The sequence below is a fragment of the Thalassophryne amazonica genome, chromosome 12 (assembly GCF_902500255.1).
Source record: "Thalassophryne amazonica chromosome 12, fThaAma1.1, whole genome shotgun sequence".
Taxonomy (NCBI): domain Eukaryota; kingdom Metazoa; phylum Chordata; class Actinopteri; order Batrachoidiformes; family Batrachoididae; genus Thalassophryne; species Thalassophryne amazonica.
The window spans coordinates 16,327,882-16,344,204 of NC_047114.1; the positions used below are offsets into that span (position 1 = coordinate 16,327,882).

General features: G+C 43.1%; 1 protein-coding gene across 1 annotated transcript in view; it reads right to left on the reverse strand.

Annotated features, from left to right (window-relative positions):
* Positions 1-3,980: 3,980 nt before the first annotated feature.
* cntnap2b (contactin associated protein 2b) overlaps positions 3,981-16,323 on the reverse strand; it is a 197,734-nt gene continuing 185,391 nt past the window's right edge. The window contains exons 22-25 of the mRNA XM_034182355.1: positions 16,016-16,109; positions 15,375-15,605; positions 13,006-13,080; positions 3,981-4,613 (exon numbers count right to left, since the gene is read on the reverse strand). Coding sequence (XP_034038246.1) covers positions 4,414-4,613; positions 13,006-13,080; positions 15,375-15,605; positions 16,016-16,109 — 600 coding nt within the window. The 3' untranslated portion in view covers positions 3,981-4,413. The remainder of the gene's footprint in view (positions 4,614-13,005; positions 13,081-15,374; positions 15,606-16,015; positions 16,110-16,323) is intronic.

The window sequence follows — 16,323 nt, forward strand, 5'->3', positions numbered from 1 at the left end:
TGCCTATATGCTGGAATAAGGGATAGAACTCATCAAATTATTGTTCATTACTTTCCATTTCAATTAAACTCACAGGTGAAATGTTCATCCACAGCCTTTGAACTAGTGATTTATGCAGTTTATAGGTGCACATGAAGGCATTTTTTGGCAAAATCACAACAAATAAAATTGCGTGCACCTGGTTGAAGATTGGTAGAAAAGACCGTTCAGGAGCGGAACCATACTCTCACGCACGCCCCTAGCTGAGGCAGTGGACGCTTTTGTTTTGGCTGAACAATGATATACAGTTTCTGTATATTCTGTGTTAGTACACGCCCACAGCCGACGTGCTTGATGAACTCCTGGGCAAAAAGTAGTAACTGTGATATATTCCTGTGAGATAATGAGTATATCTCATCTAAATCAATTGTAAAATTTACCAGTAATAAAATTGTAAAGATAACTGAAGTTTTAAGAGTGGCTGTATTGAATATTTAAGAAACTTAAAGTTTTGGAGTAACTTCACCTATTAGTGCTCAAGTACATTGTAAACATTGACACGGTGGACTTTGATGCAGAAGGGTTCAGAAATATAGGACTGGAATGTTTTGATTCCCATTTATATTTGGCGATGAAAGACTTGGGTGTTAACTTTGCGTTAAAGTCAGAATAAGAAGCTGCACTGAAAGAGATCTATCTGAGAAGAGACATATTCTGCATGTTGCACATAGGCTGGCATTTGCTTTGAATTAATTTTCACCAGGAAAATCCTAATGATTTCACCACTCATAATCGTATGTGTTATACATACACTACTGCAATGATACATAACCAGAGTTTAGGAGCATATCACTGGAGTGGGTCAGGCAAAAGTAGTCCGGCGAGCTATCCCACAGTGCCAAAATAGCAGCGATGTCGCTCCAGCGAGAGCGCCACGCTGAGCAGTGTGGAGCGGTACGTGCGAGTTGCAATATGGGGGCGGATTTGCTTCAGAAATATTGGCCAATGAGCTATCCAGTGTTATCTACAGATCAGTGGTCCCAGCCCCTGCCTCTCGGTGCCCCCTTGATGCCCCCTTAGCTGAGTGTTCTATGGGGTCTGAAGCATTCACTTTGAAAACCAAACCAGATCACCTGACCCTGGTTCTATTTTGTGGGTTTTCTTCTCTGAACTGGGGCCATGATTAAGAGGGACGGCTGGGGGCATTCACATTGTGCACTAGAGGTGAAATTCAAGACAGACGAAAGCGAAAGGATTTGCCAAGAATGTTTTCATTAATCAAGAACAAAAATCAGAGGTGTGAAGATCATCAGATGTCATTGTAGTTCCGACCATTTACAATGCCAACTAGCGATCCGGCGGCATTATTCCCGTGACCCGCTGGGCAACGTCCGGGAAACCAAAGTCTATAGGTTCCGGGGAATGCAGAGGGGCACCACCAGGAGTGGAGCCTGAGGCTTAATTTGACTCAACATGGGAAACCTCACTCGGCCTGGATACGGAAAGGGATGACAGATTGATACCTCTTTCCCGATTCTGTGGGTGGTGGTACATGACCATTTTTAGTTGGTGGAGCAATCAGCCTGATTAATTCCCATATCGAGATTCCTGCATGCTAACTAGTTATGCAGCCCTTGTGCGGTTGGCGTCAACTTCTTAGAGAGACAACTGGCATTCAACCACGAGATTGAGCAATAACATCGGTAGTTGTGACAGTAGTGAATAAGAAAGCAGTTGTGCAGTTGTCCAGCCATATTGTTTAAGCATGCAGCCAACCACAGTTGACCTGGAAGTGCTATTCGCCCTATTGAGGTTTCAAATCCCGCAAAATCTCACAAAACTTCGAAGAGTTCGCCACGCTGCGAGCTGTCATTAAGAAATGCATTGAGACGCTCTGATCAGGCTGCACTTTAAGCACTGCACATGAACAACAGCATTAATATCACAACATAAAACTCTTTGTATATTGTGCCTAAAACTCTGGTGAATATATTATCTGGGTTTTTAGATGTTGTTATTGTGTTTATTTTATGTAAACGTGCAAGAAGCACAAGTTGTTTCTCCGTTATTTTCAGTAGGAATTGCTGTGAGCTGCGATCACTTCCTGTTCATGTTCGGGGAAAGTGAAGTATGCTCTTTAACGCCCTGCTTATTGTTCTTTACAACACTGTTTGTCATGTTTGTTCCAGAGTAATATATATAAAATGTCTGAAACATGTTTTGCGTTTATTATATTCCACGCAGGTTAAATGTAGCAGACATGGATGATTTGTTTTAGCAAGTTTTCAGGGTCTCATGCATGCAGTCTCATATTAACATGATGAAAACCATTAAAAATGACATTTTGGTAGTATACGAGGGCTGTCCGTAAAGTATAGGTCCTTTTTATTTTTTCAAAAACTATATGGATTTCATTCATATGTTTTTACGTCAGACATGCTTGAACCCTCGTGCGCATGCGTGAGTTTTTTCCACACCTGTCGGTGACGTCATTCGCCTGTGAGCACTCCTTGTGGGAGGAGTCGTCCAGCCCCTCGTCGGAATTCCTTTGTCTGAGAAGTTGCTGAGAGACTGGCGCTTTGTTTGATCAAAATTTTTTCTAAACCTGTGAGACACATCGAAGTGGACACGGTTCGAAAAATTAAGCTGGTTTTCAGTGAAAATTTTAACAGCTGATGAGAGATTTTGAGGTGATTCTGTCGCTTTAAGGACTTTTCACGGTGCGAGACATCGTGCTGCGCTCTCAGGCAGCGTCATCAGCCTGTTTCAAGCTTAAAACCTCCACATTTCAGGCTCTATTGATCCAGGACATCGTGAGAGAACAGAGACGTTTCAGAAGAAGTCGGTTTCAGCATTTTATCCGGATATTCCACTGTTAAAGGAGATTTTTTTAATGAAAGACGTGCGGACGGGTCCGCGCGTCGGGACGCAGCCGACGCGGCGCGGCGGCACCTGAAAAACACCTCCGTGTTGATAACCATTTGTTAAAATCCAGTTGGCTTTTGATGGCTTTCAGTGGAGTGAGTATATGAGAAATTGTTTATCAGCTGGAGATGTTCCAACTTGTCCTTAAGGCTTCCAACGGAGGTGTTTTTCCTGTGACGGAGCGTCGTGGCGACTGCGAGCCGACGCTGCAATCCGCCCGCACGTCTTTCATTAAAAAAATCTCCTTTAACAGTGGAATATCCGGATAAAATGCTGAAACCGACTTCTTCTGAAACTTCTCTGTTCTCTCACGACGTCCTGGATCAACAGAGCCTGATATGTGGAGGTTTTAAGCTTGAAACAGGCTGATGACGCTGCCTGAGAGCGCTGCGCGACGTCTCGCACCGTGAAAAGTCCTTAAAGCGACAGAATCACCTCAAAATCTCTCATCAGCTGTTAAAATTTTCACTGAAAACCAGCTTAATTTTTCGAACCATGTCCACTTCGATGTGTCTCACAGGTTTAGAAAAAATTTTGATCAAACAAAGCGCCAGTCTCTCAGCAACTTCTCAGACAAAGGAATTCCGACGAGGGGCTGGACGACTCCTCCCACAATGAGTGCTCACAGGCGAATGACGTCACCGACAGGCGTGGAAAAAACTCACGCATGCGCACGAGGGTTCAAGCATGTCTGACGTAAAAACATATGAATGAAATCCATATAGTTTTTGAAAAAAATAAAAAGGACCTATACTTTACGGACAGACCTCGTAACGTTCATTTGCAATTGTCGTCGTGGATTCTTTATGTTGTTTAGATGGCAGCAACTCTCTGGCGCGCAAGGGATATCTCAATAGGGCAAATAGGCTTTCTCAGGTATGCAGACTTGTAACAAAGGCTTATATTTTCCATGGAATTCCCTCATAATACGTAAATACCAGAAACATTTGCTGCAGTTTTGTGTTAAGAGCTGCCAACACAAACTAATACTGTCAATTTTGTGGAAAACTGAGAGAGACTACACCTTTAAACTAAGTGTTGAAATACAACTCAAAAAAGACACTGAATATAACGTAAGGCAAACAATAAACCTGGATTTTAGAAAAACTGCTACACTCTGATAAACGGACCAACAGTGAACTCAACATTCATCAAACCTGAAATACAGCACATCCTGTGAAGGCAGCATGCTAAAGATAGCAGTCTTTACAACTCAGGAAAGGCAAACAAAACGGGACATTTTATGGCAAAATATATTAATTAAATAGAAACAAATAAATTTATGAGTTAATCCAAAAATAAAAGCTGAGAAGATGAACATCCAAGGCCAGTAACGTCATGGCACCAACATCTGAAGGTGATCATTCTGTCCCGCTGTCCTTTGTAAATAAAGTTTGGATAAAACAGTCCACGTCCAGTGCCATCATGCCACATGTCCGCTGTCAACGTTTTTAGCTGCTCTTTGTTCCAAAGCGTCCAACGTACACCCTCACTTCGGGCACACACCTTTCAGATAAACCACTCCTTCTTGCTTTCATCTATGGTTTCGGTGAACGCCGGGTCATTCACGATGATCGCTGCGTCAGCGCAGTCTGCTGACTCCGCCCCTTTTGCCTCATTGGTGTGGTAGGAGCCCTTGTGGCGAAACATGTGACGGACCACAAACACCATAATGCACAGAACAGTGAAGATCACTGTGGCAACAATGCCTAGGAACAAAACAGTAAAAGTCAGTCAGTAAAAGTTTCAAATGTGCAGCGTCAGAGGCGTCACGCTGAATACGAGATGCTCAAAGCGAGCTGTTACACTTAAGAGTGTGACAGCTCGCTGTTAGGTGGATGGACTTTGTTAGGGAAGGTAAAGTGCTCACTTGCACCAATTTAACAAAGTTTGAACTAACACCGTGGAAGATAAACATCACGATTAATGAAGCGTGATGAAAAGTATCCCACAAACCGTGTGCAGAGCTGCAGACTCATGTGACTAAACTTTATAATAGCAGGAATCATACGAACAACGTGACAGAACATGGCAACATGACATCCTAACCTGAATCAAAAAGGCTAAAGTGACAATATTTAGGAAAACAGAACCACTGGTAATTGTGAGTGTGGGTAAGAAGTGCACTGTTTATTTACATTTCATAAATTTAAGGCAACTTTGTGTTTAAGACGACAAATGTCTTGAATGATCAATGATCTTAATTTGACCAAGTCAAGTCAAAGCTTTTATCATTTCGGCTCTTGCTTGCCTCTACTGGTGGTTGGCTCTCACTGCAGTATTGTATCACTTCCTGTTCCGGAGCACAGCGGTGTTTTGCTGTTTTTCTGTATCTGTTAGCTGTTTAATCTGTGCAGTTAGATTGATCTAGTTACCTAGATAACAATTTGTTTCACAGTGTAATCTTCATGTGCCTTAACTAAAGCACTCCGTCTGCTGAATCACCTCTAAATTATTTACACATTATTCACTTTGTGTGTTTTTAGGAATCTGCTAGCTTAGCACAGCTACTAGCTCTTAGCCGGTTTAGCATGGCAGCTTCTCCTGTCTCTCCCGCACTTTTCTGCTCTGGGTGTGAAATGTTTAGTTACTCTTCGGCCTCCTTTAGCAGTAATGGTACTTGTAATAAGTGTAGCTTATTCGTAGCTTTGGAGGCCAGGCTGGGCGAATTGGAGACTCGGCTCCGCACCGTGGAAAATTCTACAGCTAGCCAGGCCCCTGTAGTCGGTGCGGACCAAGGCAGCTTAGCCGCCGTTAGTTCCCTTCCAGCAGATCCCGGGCAGCCGGGAAAGCAGGCCGACTGGGTGACTGAGGAGGAAGCGTAGTCCTAAACAGAAGCCCCGTGTACACCGCCAACCCGTTCACATCTCTAACCGTTTTTCCCCACTCGGCGACACACCCGCCGAGGATCAAACTCTGGTTATTGGCGACTCTGTTTTGAGAAATGTGAAGTTAGCGACACCAGCAACCATAGTCAATTGTCTTCCGGGGGCCAGAGCAGGCGACACTGAAGGAAATTTGAAACTGCTGGCTAAGGCTAAGCGTAAATTTGGTAAGATTGTAATTCACGTCGGCAGTAATGACACCCGGTTACGCCAATCGGAGGTCACTAAAATTAACATTGAATCGGTGTGTAACTTTGCAAAACAATGTCAGACTCTGTAGTTTTCTCTGGGCCCAGTCGGACCGGGAGTGACATGTTTAGCCGCATGTTCTCCCTGAATTGCTGGCTGTCTGAGTGGTGTCCAAAAAATGAGGTGGGCTTCATAGATAATTGGAAAAGCTTCTGGGGAAAACCCGGTCTTGTTAGGAGAGACGGCATCCATCCCACTTTGGATGGAGCAGCTCTCATTTCTAGAAATCTGGCCAATTTTCTTAACTCCTCCAAACTGTGACTATCCAGGGTTGGGACCAGGAAGCAGAGTTGTAGTCTTACACACCTCTCTGCAGCTTCTCTCCCCCTGCCATCCCCTCATTACCCCATCCCCGTAGAGACGGTGCTTGCTCCCAGACCACCAATAACCAGCAAAAATCTATTTAAGCATAAAAATTCAAAAAGAAAAAATAATATAGCACCTTCAACTGCACCACAGACTAAAACAGTTAAATGTGGTCTATTAAACATTAGGTCTCTCTCTTCTAAGTCCCTGTTAGTAAATTATATAATAATTGATCAACATATTGATTTATTCTGCCTTACAGAAACCTGGTTACAGCAGGATGAATATGTTAGTTTAAATGAGTCAACATCCCCGAGTCACACTAACTGCCAGAACGCTCGTAGCACGGGCCGAGGCGGAGGATTAGCAGCAATCTTCCATTCCAGCTTATTAATTAATCCAAAACTCAGACAGAGCTTTAATTCATTTGAAAGCTTGACTCTTAGTCTTGTCCATCCAAATTGGAAGTCCCAAAAACCAGTTTTATTTGTTATTATCTATTGTCCACCTGGTCGTTACTGTGAGTTTCTCTGTGAATTTTCAGACCTTTTGTCTGACTTAGTGCTTAGCTCAGACAAGATAATAATAGTGGGCAATTTTAACATCCACACAGATGCTGAGAATGACAACCTCACCACTGCATTTAATCTATTATTAGACTCAATTGGCTTTGCTCAAAATGTAAATGAGTCCACCCACCACTTTAATCATATCTTAGCTCTTGTTCTGACTTATGGTATGGAAACTGAAGACTTAACAGTATTGCCTGAAAACTCCCTTCTGTCTGATCATTTCTTAATAACATTTACATTTACTCTGATGGACTACCCAGCAGTGGGGAATAAGTTTCATTACACTAGAAGTCTTTCAGAAAGCGCTGTAACTAGGTTTAAGGATATGATTCTTTCTTTATGTTCTCTAATGCCATATACCAACACAGTGCAGAGTAGCTGCCTAAACTCTGTGAGTGAGATAGAGTATCTCGTCAATAGTTTTACATCCTCATTGAGGGTAACTTTGGATGCTGTAGCTCCTCTGAAAAAGAGAGCCTTAAATCAGAAATGCTTGACTCCGTGGTATAACTCACAAACTCGCAGCTTAAAGCAGATAACCCGTAAGTTGGAGAGGAAATGGCGTCTCACTAATTTAGAAGATCTTCACTTAGCCTGGAAAAAGAGTCTGTTGCTCTATAAAAAAGCCCTCCGTAAAGCTAGGACATGTTACTACTCATCACTAATTGAAGAAAATAAGAACAACCCCAGGTTTCTTTTCAGCACTGTAGCCAGGCTGACAAAGAGTCAGAGCTCTATTGAGCCGGGTATTCCTTTAACTTTAACTAGTAATGACTTCATGACTTTCTTTGCTAATAAAATTCTAACTATTAGAGAAAAAATTACTCATAACCATCCCAAAGACATATCGTTATCTTTGGCTGCTTTCAGTGATGCCGGTATTTGGTTAGACTCTTTCTCTCTGATTGTTCTGTCTGAGTTATTTTCATTAGTTACTTCCTCCAAACCATCAACATGTCTATTAGACCCCATTCCTACCAGGATGCTCAAGGAAGCCCTACCATTAATTAATGCTTCGATCTTAAATATGATCAATCTATCTTTATTAGTTGGCAATATACCACAGGCGTTTAAGGTGGCAGTAATTAAGCCATTACTTAAAAAGCCATCACTTGACCCAGCTATCTTAGCTAATTATAGGCCAATCTCCAACCTTCCTTTTCTCTCAAAAATTCTTGAAAGGGTAGTTGTAAAACAGCTAACTGATCATCTGCAGAGGAATGGTCTATTTGAAGAGTTTCAGTCAGGTTTTAGAATCCATCATAGTACAGAAACAGCATTAGTGAAGGTTACAAATGATCTTCTTATGGCCTCAGACAGTGGACTCATCTCTGTGCTTGTTCTGTTAGACCTCAGTGCTGCTTTTGATACTGTTGACCATAAAATTTTATTACAGAGATTAGAGCATACCATAGGTATTAAAGGCACTGCGCTGCGGTGGTCTGAATCATATTTATCTAATAGATTACAATTTGTTCATGTAAATGGGGAATCTTCTTCACAGATTAAGGTTAATTATGGAGTTCCACAAGGTTCTGTGCTAGGTCCAATTTTATTCACTTTATACATGTTTCCCTTAGGCAGTATTATTAGACGGCATTGCTTAAATTTTCATTGTTACGCAGATGATACCCAGCTTTATCTATCCATAAAGCCAGAGGACACACACCAATTAGTTAAACTGCAGGATTGTCTTACAGACATAAAGACATGGATGACCTCTAATTTCCTGCTTTTAAACTCAGATAAAACTGAAGTTATTGTACTTGGCCCCACAAATCTTAGAAACATGGTGTCTAACCAGATCCTTACTCTGGATGGCATTACCCTGACCTCTAGTAATACTGTGAGAAATCTTGGAGTCATTTTTGATCAGGATATGTCATTCAATGTGCATATTAAACAAATATGTAGGACTGCTTTTTTACATTTGCGCAATATCTCTAAAATTAGAAAGGTCTTGTCTCAGAGTGATGCTGAAAAACTAATTCATGCATTTATTTCCTCTAGGCTGGACTATTGTAATTCATTATTATCAGGTTGTCCTAAAAGTTCTGTTGTGGGCTGGGGTGTTTGGCTGGCTTGGTTTTTGTTTTCTGTTTCTCCCACCAGGTGGTATGCATTCAGGACTGAGTGGCTGAGCATTAGGACCTCACCCTGAACACCTGAGGCTTGTTATCACGTGCAGGTCATCAGGACTCACAGCTGTGGTGTATTTTGTCTTAATCAGAGATTGCTGCATTTAAACCTTGAATGCACAGTGTGTGATTGCCAGAGACTCGACCTTGTGAGCAGACGTGTGAGATCGACGTCAGGAGAACAATCTCACCATTACGGACGCAGAGACCGCTCCAGGTTTGACGCCACAGTCTGTGAAGGAGGATTGGGTGAGGTCTCACGCTCTTCAGCACACTTCCTGAGGTAATTTGGTTTTGGTGACTTTTATGAAGTAATAACAGTGGATTTGGTGTCCCTCACACCTTGTGTTATTGAGCTGTCACGTTATGCTAATTGTCTAATCAGCTTCTGCTGCAGTGGAGATTTGAACTGAGTTGTTCCGTGCCTGCAGGGTGAGAAGCTGATGTATAGATTTAAGCCAGGAAGTGTTTGCTGATTGCGTGCACCTTTGAGTTGTGTCTCTCTGTGTGGAGTTGGACTCACCTCATGTTTTCTTTCTTCACAGACTCGGTTTGTCGCGGCCACCTGGGGGGGTGTCGGCGGGGTCCCTGGGTCCGAACTGCTGTGGCTCCGGACCGTTTGCGCTGTTAAGAGCGCGCCGTGTTTCCACCTCACCAGACCGCGGACTTTTTAGTTGTTTAGCACTGCATCTCACTGTTATGTTTATTCAATTCTGTTATCCTTTGAACCGTGCTCTGCTTATTTTATGCTGGGCCCTTTCAAATGCTGGGTCGGTGCTCCGACCGTGTCTGAAACATAACAAGTTCCCTGAAAAGCCTTCAGTTAATTCAAAATGCTGCAGCTAGAGTACTGACAGGGACTAGAAGGAGGGAGCATATCTCACCCATATTGGCCTCTCTTCATTGGCTTCCTGTTAATTCTAGAACAGAATTTAAAATTCTTCTTCTTACTTATAAGGTTTTGAATAATCAGGTCCCATCTTATCTTAGGGACCTCGTAGTACCATATCACCCCAATAGAGCGCTTCGCTCTCAGACTGCAGGCTTACTTGTAGTTCCTAGGGTTTGTAAGAGTAGAATGGGAGGCAGAGCCTTCAGCTTTCAGGCTCCTCTCCTCTGGAACCAGCTCCCAATTCAGATCAGGGAGACAGACACCCTCTCTACTTTTAAGATTAGGCTTAAAACTTTCCTTTTTGCTAAAGCTTATAGTTAGGGCTGGATCAGGTGACCCTGAACCATCCCTTAGTTATGCTGCTATAGACTTAGACTGCTGGGGGGTTCCCATGATGCACTGAGTGTTTCTTTCTCTTTTTGCTCTGTATGCACCACTCTGCATTTAATCATTAGTGATTGATCTCTGCTCCCCTCCACAGCATGTATTTTTCCTGATTCTCTCCCCTCACACCCAACCAGTCCCAGCAGAAGACTGCCCCTCCCTGAGCCTGGTTCTGCTGGAGGTTTCTTCCTGTTAAAAGGGAGTTTTTCCTTCCCACTGTAGCCAAGTGCTTGCTCACAGGGGGTCGTTTTGACCGTTGGGGTTTTTCCGTAATTATTGTATGGCCTTGCCTTACAATGTAAAGCGCCTTGGGGCAGCTGTTTGTTGTGATTTGGCACTATATAAATAAAGTTGATTTGATTTGATTTAAGTCTTTAACCCACAAGACCTGGAAAATAATGGGCCTTAAGGCCAAGCATCAAGGTACAACAACAGTGCCACTCTCAGAAAATGACTGTTTGACTGTTGTTGATGACCCAGTCACACGGCACTTAACGAAGGGCAACGAAGCCCCGATAAAACAAGAAATCTGGACTTTTGTTGACCTTCGTTGGCAGCTGGCACTTCATCAGGATTTTTAAACTGTTGAAAAATTTGAACAAAGGGCAACGAAAACCTCAATTCTTCCGTGTTTCATTTTCCTGTCATTCTTAACGTTTTTTAATTGTTTGTTTAGTTTTTGTAACGTTATTGTTTAATTTGACTTCGTTGGAGCAGCTGAATGTTTTCACAGTGCAGAAGCTGGTTTCTGCGCTGTGGCTGCTGCTGCTTCATGTACCATTGGAAATTACTGGGCAAACTCAGCCTGCTTGCTTGGATTTTTTTTATCTGCGTTGGGGGTCAGCTTCAATGGGCTCAGGCACCTTACACAGGCCAGAATTAATCTTTTGTGTGGATATAATTAGTTATTTTGCCACAAGCAACTGTTGAATTTGAAACAGCAAAAAAGTTGTGTAAATTCCCACGGTACTTGAATGCAGCATTAGCAGCAGCTCCTGCGTGCGCTTATTATTTTATATTAAATATAACAATATGAGTGTAGGAATGACAATCCAGCCCTTCTGTACATGTGGCAATGGGTAGATGAATCAAAATGATGATATAAAGAGCTGTTCTGGAAGGAAGAATTCACGTTGTGGATCAGTGATCAGCTGGTGGAAATAACCACACGTGAGTCAATGCGCGCGTTCACACGCACTGATTAATTTACTGCTCTGATATATTCAATCAGCTTTACACTTATATTTATATTTATTCTCCCTTTTGACAGTTTTCTGTTATAATTCAATATATATGGCTTAGAACATAATACTTTTTTTTTTTTAATTGGAGCAAGACGGAGCGCGCAGCGTGTTGACAGACAGTGTGGATTCTGATGATGAAGGAGATGATCCCTCTTTTGTTCTGGACGAGGAACCAGAGCAGGTGGTCCACCGATGTGCACACAGATCTCCACAGCTTCTGTTTGCAGTTTCTCCAGGACTCAGGTGATTTGAGCTCCGTCCCAGCGCCAAGTCCTGGAACGCAGAGATGCAGACACACACTGCTCCAGCTGTGGCTGGAACAGTGTTTCGTTAAAGCGTCGAGATCGTGAGCTTCGGTTTTAAGTTCCTCTTTCGTCCCTTTTGCACTCTTGCTTCGCAGACTGTTCGGTGATAAAAGCTCTTTCATCCACCTTTTCTCAACGAATTGTGACTGTTTTTACTTTTTCCCTTCATTCAGGAATCGTTGTGTGCCGTGTGACTGGGCCATTAAGAGAATTTAAAAACATCACTTAGGGCCCCTTCACACACATATAGTGTGAATAAGTACAACTTATTCTGCTGCGTTTCCAAATGAACTGACAGTTTGTTTTTATGTTTTATGCATTTCCACACAAGCACACACACACGTGCGTGTATGTTAAAACATGGGACGTGTGCTGCAGCTGTGATGTCCAGGACCAGAGATGTATCAACAGCGGTGGGCAGCCAGCCACACCCCCTGTCCTGTCAGCGCACAGACCAAGATATCACTCTGTGATCAGCTGGGGGGGAGAGCGCGAAACACACACACACATGTTGTGGGGGGAGCTGACACTCTGACATGCCACATGTGGACTCGGCAACTTCACAGTCGTGTCTGCTGACTGTTTTCATGATGATAGCACGAATGGCCACACATTTTCTAAGTGCCAAATGAGCGGCTTGAGATGTTTGTGTGTGTCACCTGGAATTTGGCCGACACCTGCCATGAGAGGGTTCAATGGGCTCGCACAGCTCACACTCGGTCTCGGTCACTCTGGTGTGCGCAAATAGTTGCAGCAACAGGTGTATGAGGCGTTCAAGGCAGGTACACTTTTACACGTTTTGCACACGATTCCTGCTTTATGTGCACTTTATGCGCAAATCGACCAAATTCGCACTATGTGTGAAGGGGCCTTTAGAAAAGACTCAATGAAGGAAAACTGTCTGTCTGTGTTTCCTCTGCATTGTATAATGGAAATGAATGTCATGAAACAGGAGGTTTGGCTGTGGAGATGGTGCCTGTACTGTCACATGGCACTTTTTTAAACCAATCACAGCACATACTGAAGAATACAGACTCAACTGACAGAACCAACCTCAGGAGCTCAAACATTCACTGTTATTCTGTGATGTTGTGATCTTTAGACACTGTGGTGAGCCGAGATTTACCTCCGATTATGGCAAAGTTACGGTCCGCTCCGTCACCTCTGGCTTTGTCCTCACTGAAGGGGTAAACACTGCCATCTGTGGACCAGGATCATGTTAGATTTTTGCAAATGCACCTATTTTAATCTTTAAATTCTTGTTTTGAACTCCATCATTATGTTGCTCATCCTCTTGTTAGCAGTGATGGCCAAATGAGGCCTCAAAAAGTATTTGCTATTTTTTTTTTCTGAGCCCACTAAATGGCAGTCTCGTTTGAAAAAAACAATTCAAACCAAAATGCAATGTTGCTGTGAATTCTTTTTTCTTCACAACAGACATCCAGGGAAACTAAATTGTTACCAAACAATTTCTTTACCAATATATTTGTAAATGTGTAATAAGATAAGATAAGGTAAGATAAAGTAATCCTTTAATAATTCCACATGTTGAAATTGACATGTTAATATGCTGAAATTCAACTCCTGTGGGAAACCCTGTAAAAACCTGCTCAAGTTAGGGTACCCGTACCACCACAAACACTCCTTTGTGGAAAAATTATTTCCAAATATATCTCATATTCTACTTTGCTGGACGTTGGTGTCAAGCAATATGGATGAAGACGTTACTTCACCTACACTCAATTGCTTTATCTGTAAAGGCCCGGATACATCAGCTCATCAAGCGCGTCTCGCCGGACACTCAATGGACGCACTGCATGATACACCGAGAGGCGCTCGCTTCCAAACAGCTGAGTCCTGAGCTGAATGATGTTATGGCCGACGTTATTGCCACAGTAAGCTTCATCAAAACACGACCTGTCAAAGCCTGGATTTTCTCTGCATTGTGTGAGGAGATGGGCTCCTCACACAACAGCTGTACTGTTCCACAGCGAGTCCCAGTGGCTTTCACAGGGGAAGGTTTTGTCCAGGCTGTTTGAATTGCAGGATAAGATCAAAATCTTCCTGGAGGAGGAGGTTAACGAGCTTGCCCACAAGTTTAAAGATAACAACTTCCTCATGAAGCTTGCATACTTGAGTGACGCTTCAAAAACCTCATGAACTTCATCTGCAGATGGAGGGCACTAAGACACACCTCCCACAGCTGGCAGATAAAATCACATCATTCACAAGAAAACTAGGGATGTGGGAGCAGCGAGTTACAGGGGGGAATATAGACTCATTTGAAAGCTTGAAGTCATTCATTGATTTGAACAAGCTGCAGAACACAGTGATCCCATGCATGCAAAATCACATCTCTGCCCTTAAAACACATTTCCAAAAGTATTTTCCAGTGCAAGATTCATCAAAATATGACTGGATCAGAGATCAGTGCAACTCCAGCTGATGACTTTAGCACAGCAGAAGAAGAGCAGTTCATTGATGTCACCTCAGATTCAAGGATGCGACTGGAGTTCAAGTCCAAGACATTGTCTGCATTTTGGGTTGGAGTGGAGAAGGAGTACCCACTGCTGGGCAGGAGAGCCTTGACCACACTCCTCCCTTTTGCCACATCCTCCCTGTGTGAGAGCGGTTTTTCTGCTGTTGCCTCCATCAAGATGAAGTACAGATCAAAACTGGACATTGAAAATGAACTGAGGGTGTCTGTCTCACAGCTGCACCCAAGACTGGGGAAGATCTGTGACACAAAAGAAGCCCACTGTAGCCACTGACTTATTGCAGAGCTGGAAGAAAACATATTCAAGATGTTTTATTCACAGGGAATTGTTCATCCTCAGACATTCAGAATAAAAAAACAGTTAAAATCTGTGGCTGTTATTATTTCTACAAAAGATCAACGTTTCATTGAGGTTTATTCTATAAACAATAGCAGTTTGTGACTGAGTGTGTTTGTCATAGATTTACATGTTGATGTGTACGGGGGGGCTGAGACAATTTTGACTGGCCAAAGGGGGTCCTGGCAGAAAAAGTTTGGGAACCACTGCATTAGAACGTGCACAGACATGTGACTTCCTAAGAGATGATGATACAGTCCAGAGGATGGACCATACAAACATCTGATGCCTAAGACAGAAAAAGGAAATGGTCTTTGTTTCCTTGTTAAATAAAAATATCTCATGTATGTAATACAACAGGTGAGGATTTGAACACGCTCAAAAAAAAAACCTCAGGCACCATGTTACGGATCAGGAAGACTGACCAGGTTTCTTATCAGATCTGGTTTAGTTTGTGTCAGGTTGTCCCGTGTGGGGCCAGCTTAAGATTCTACAAGCAGTCAAGAGACATTCACTGAAGTTTTAACAAACACCGTAAAATGGCCTTGGTGTTTTGGGGAGTTGAGGTCTTGGTTTTCTCCGCAGTACCCTGGAGAACTGTTGTGATTACTGGATATTGTTACTGCAGGAGTGTGTTATGTTGTACTGTTTGTGTTCATACTGGTGTCTATGTGCCACGGGTCGCTGGCAGAGGCCATAGGAGAGAGGGTGAGGGGTGAGGCCCCACAGTTGGATGGGACCAGGATCCCATGGGTTCTGACTGGTCCTGCCATGCCCAAGCGCAGCGCTGCCTTCAGCGGTGCCACGTTGTTGAACTGGACTCTTGAGAGACAGCCCATGAAGCCCGGTGTGTTGTAGCGTTCAATCAGGATGGGATCGATCTGGCCCGTTTCTGATGGACAACCAGGACTGATTTAGTCTTTTGAGCATTTAAAATCTGAGAAAAACAAACACTTTTCACAGAGCACAGAACACACTTATCTCCAGAACGTTTAAAGTGTTCATGAGCCATAAGCCAATTTTAACCTAACTGGTGTCATGTAACAGCACTCAAGTACACTTAGAATCCAGCTTCCATGGCCTACACAAAAATGTACGACAACAAGATTCATACAGTGAGTGAAGAACTCATCCATCTGTTCAAAGTGATGGTCATCAGTGAAACCACCTGGTAGAGCCAGTGATTGGAAAGAAACCTGCACCCTCTTGGCCCATTCTGGAATGTCTTTGGACACCACTGCTTTAGACTCACCACTTCATACAAATGACACACACATACACATGTAAAACATGCCTGCTTACCAAAGACTTTTCCCAGAAACATGCTTTTGAGCAGGTTGAGCTGTGTGTCCGAGGCCTCCGGCAGCATGTGTGTGGACACCGGGTAGTGATCCAACTGGTGATAAATCAACAATAAATGATCAGATTATAGGCCCCGACTGAATTTTAATCTGCTAAGAAACCTTAACACTTGCACAAATTTGATCCCTGGACTGCCGTGCAATTCATCGTGCCAATGCATCCCACTTTGTCCCGTTTGATGCTACGCTATATAAAATAATCATTTCATAGGCGATGATGCATTTGCTCTCAGAATTTGGCTGATCAAA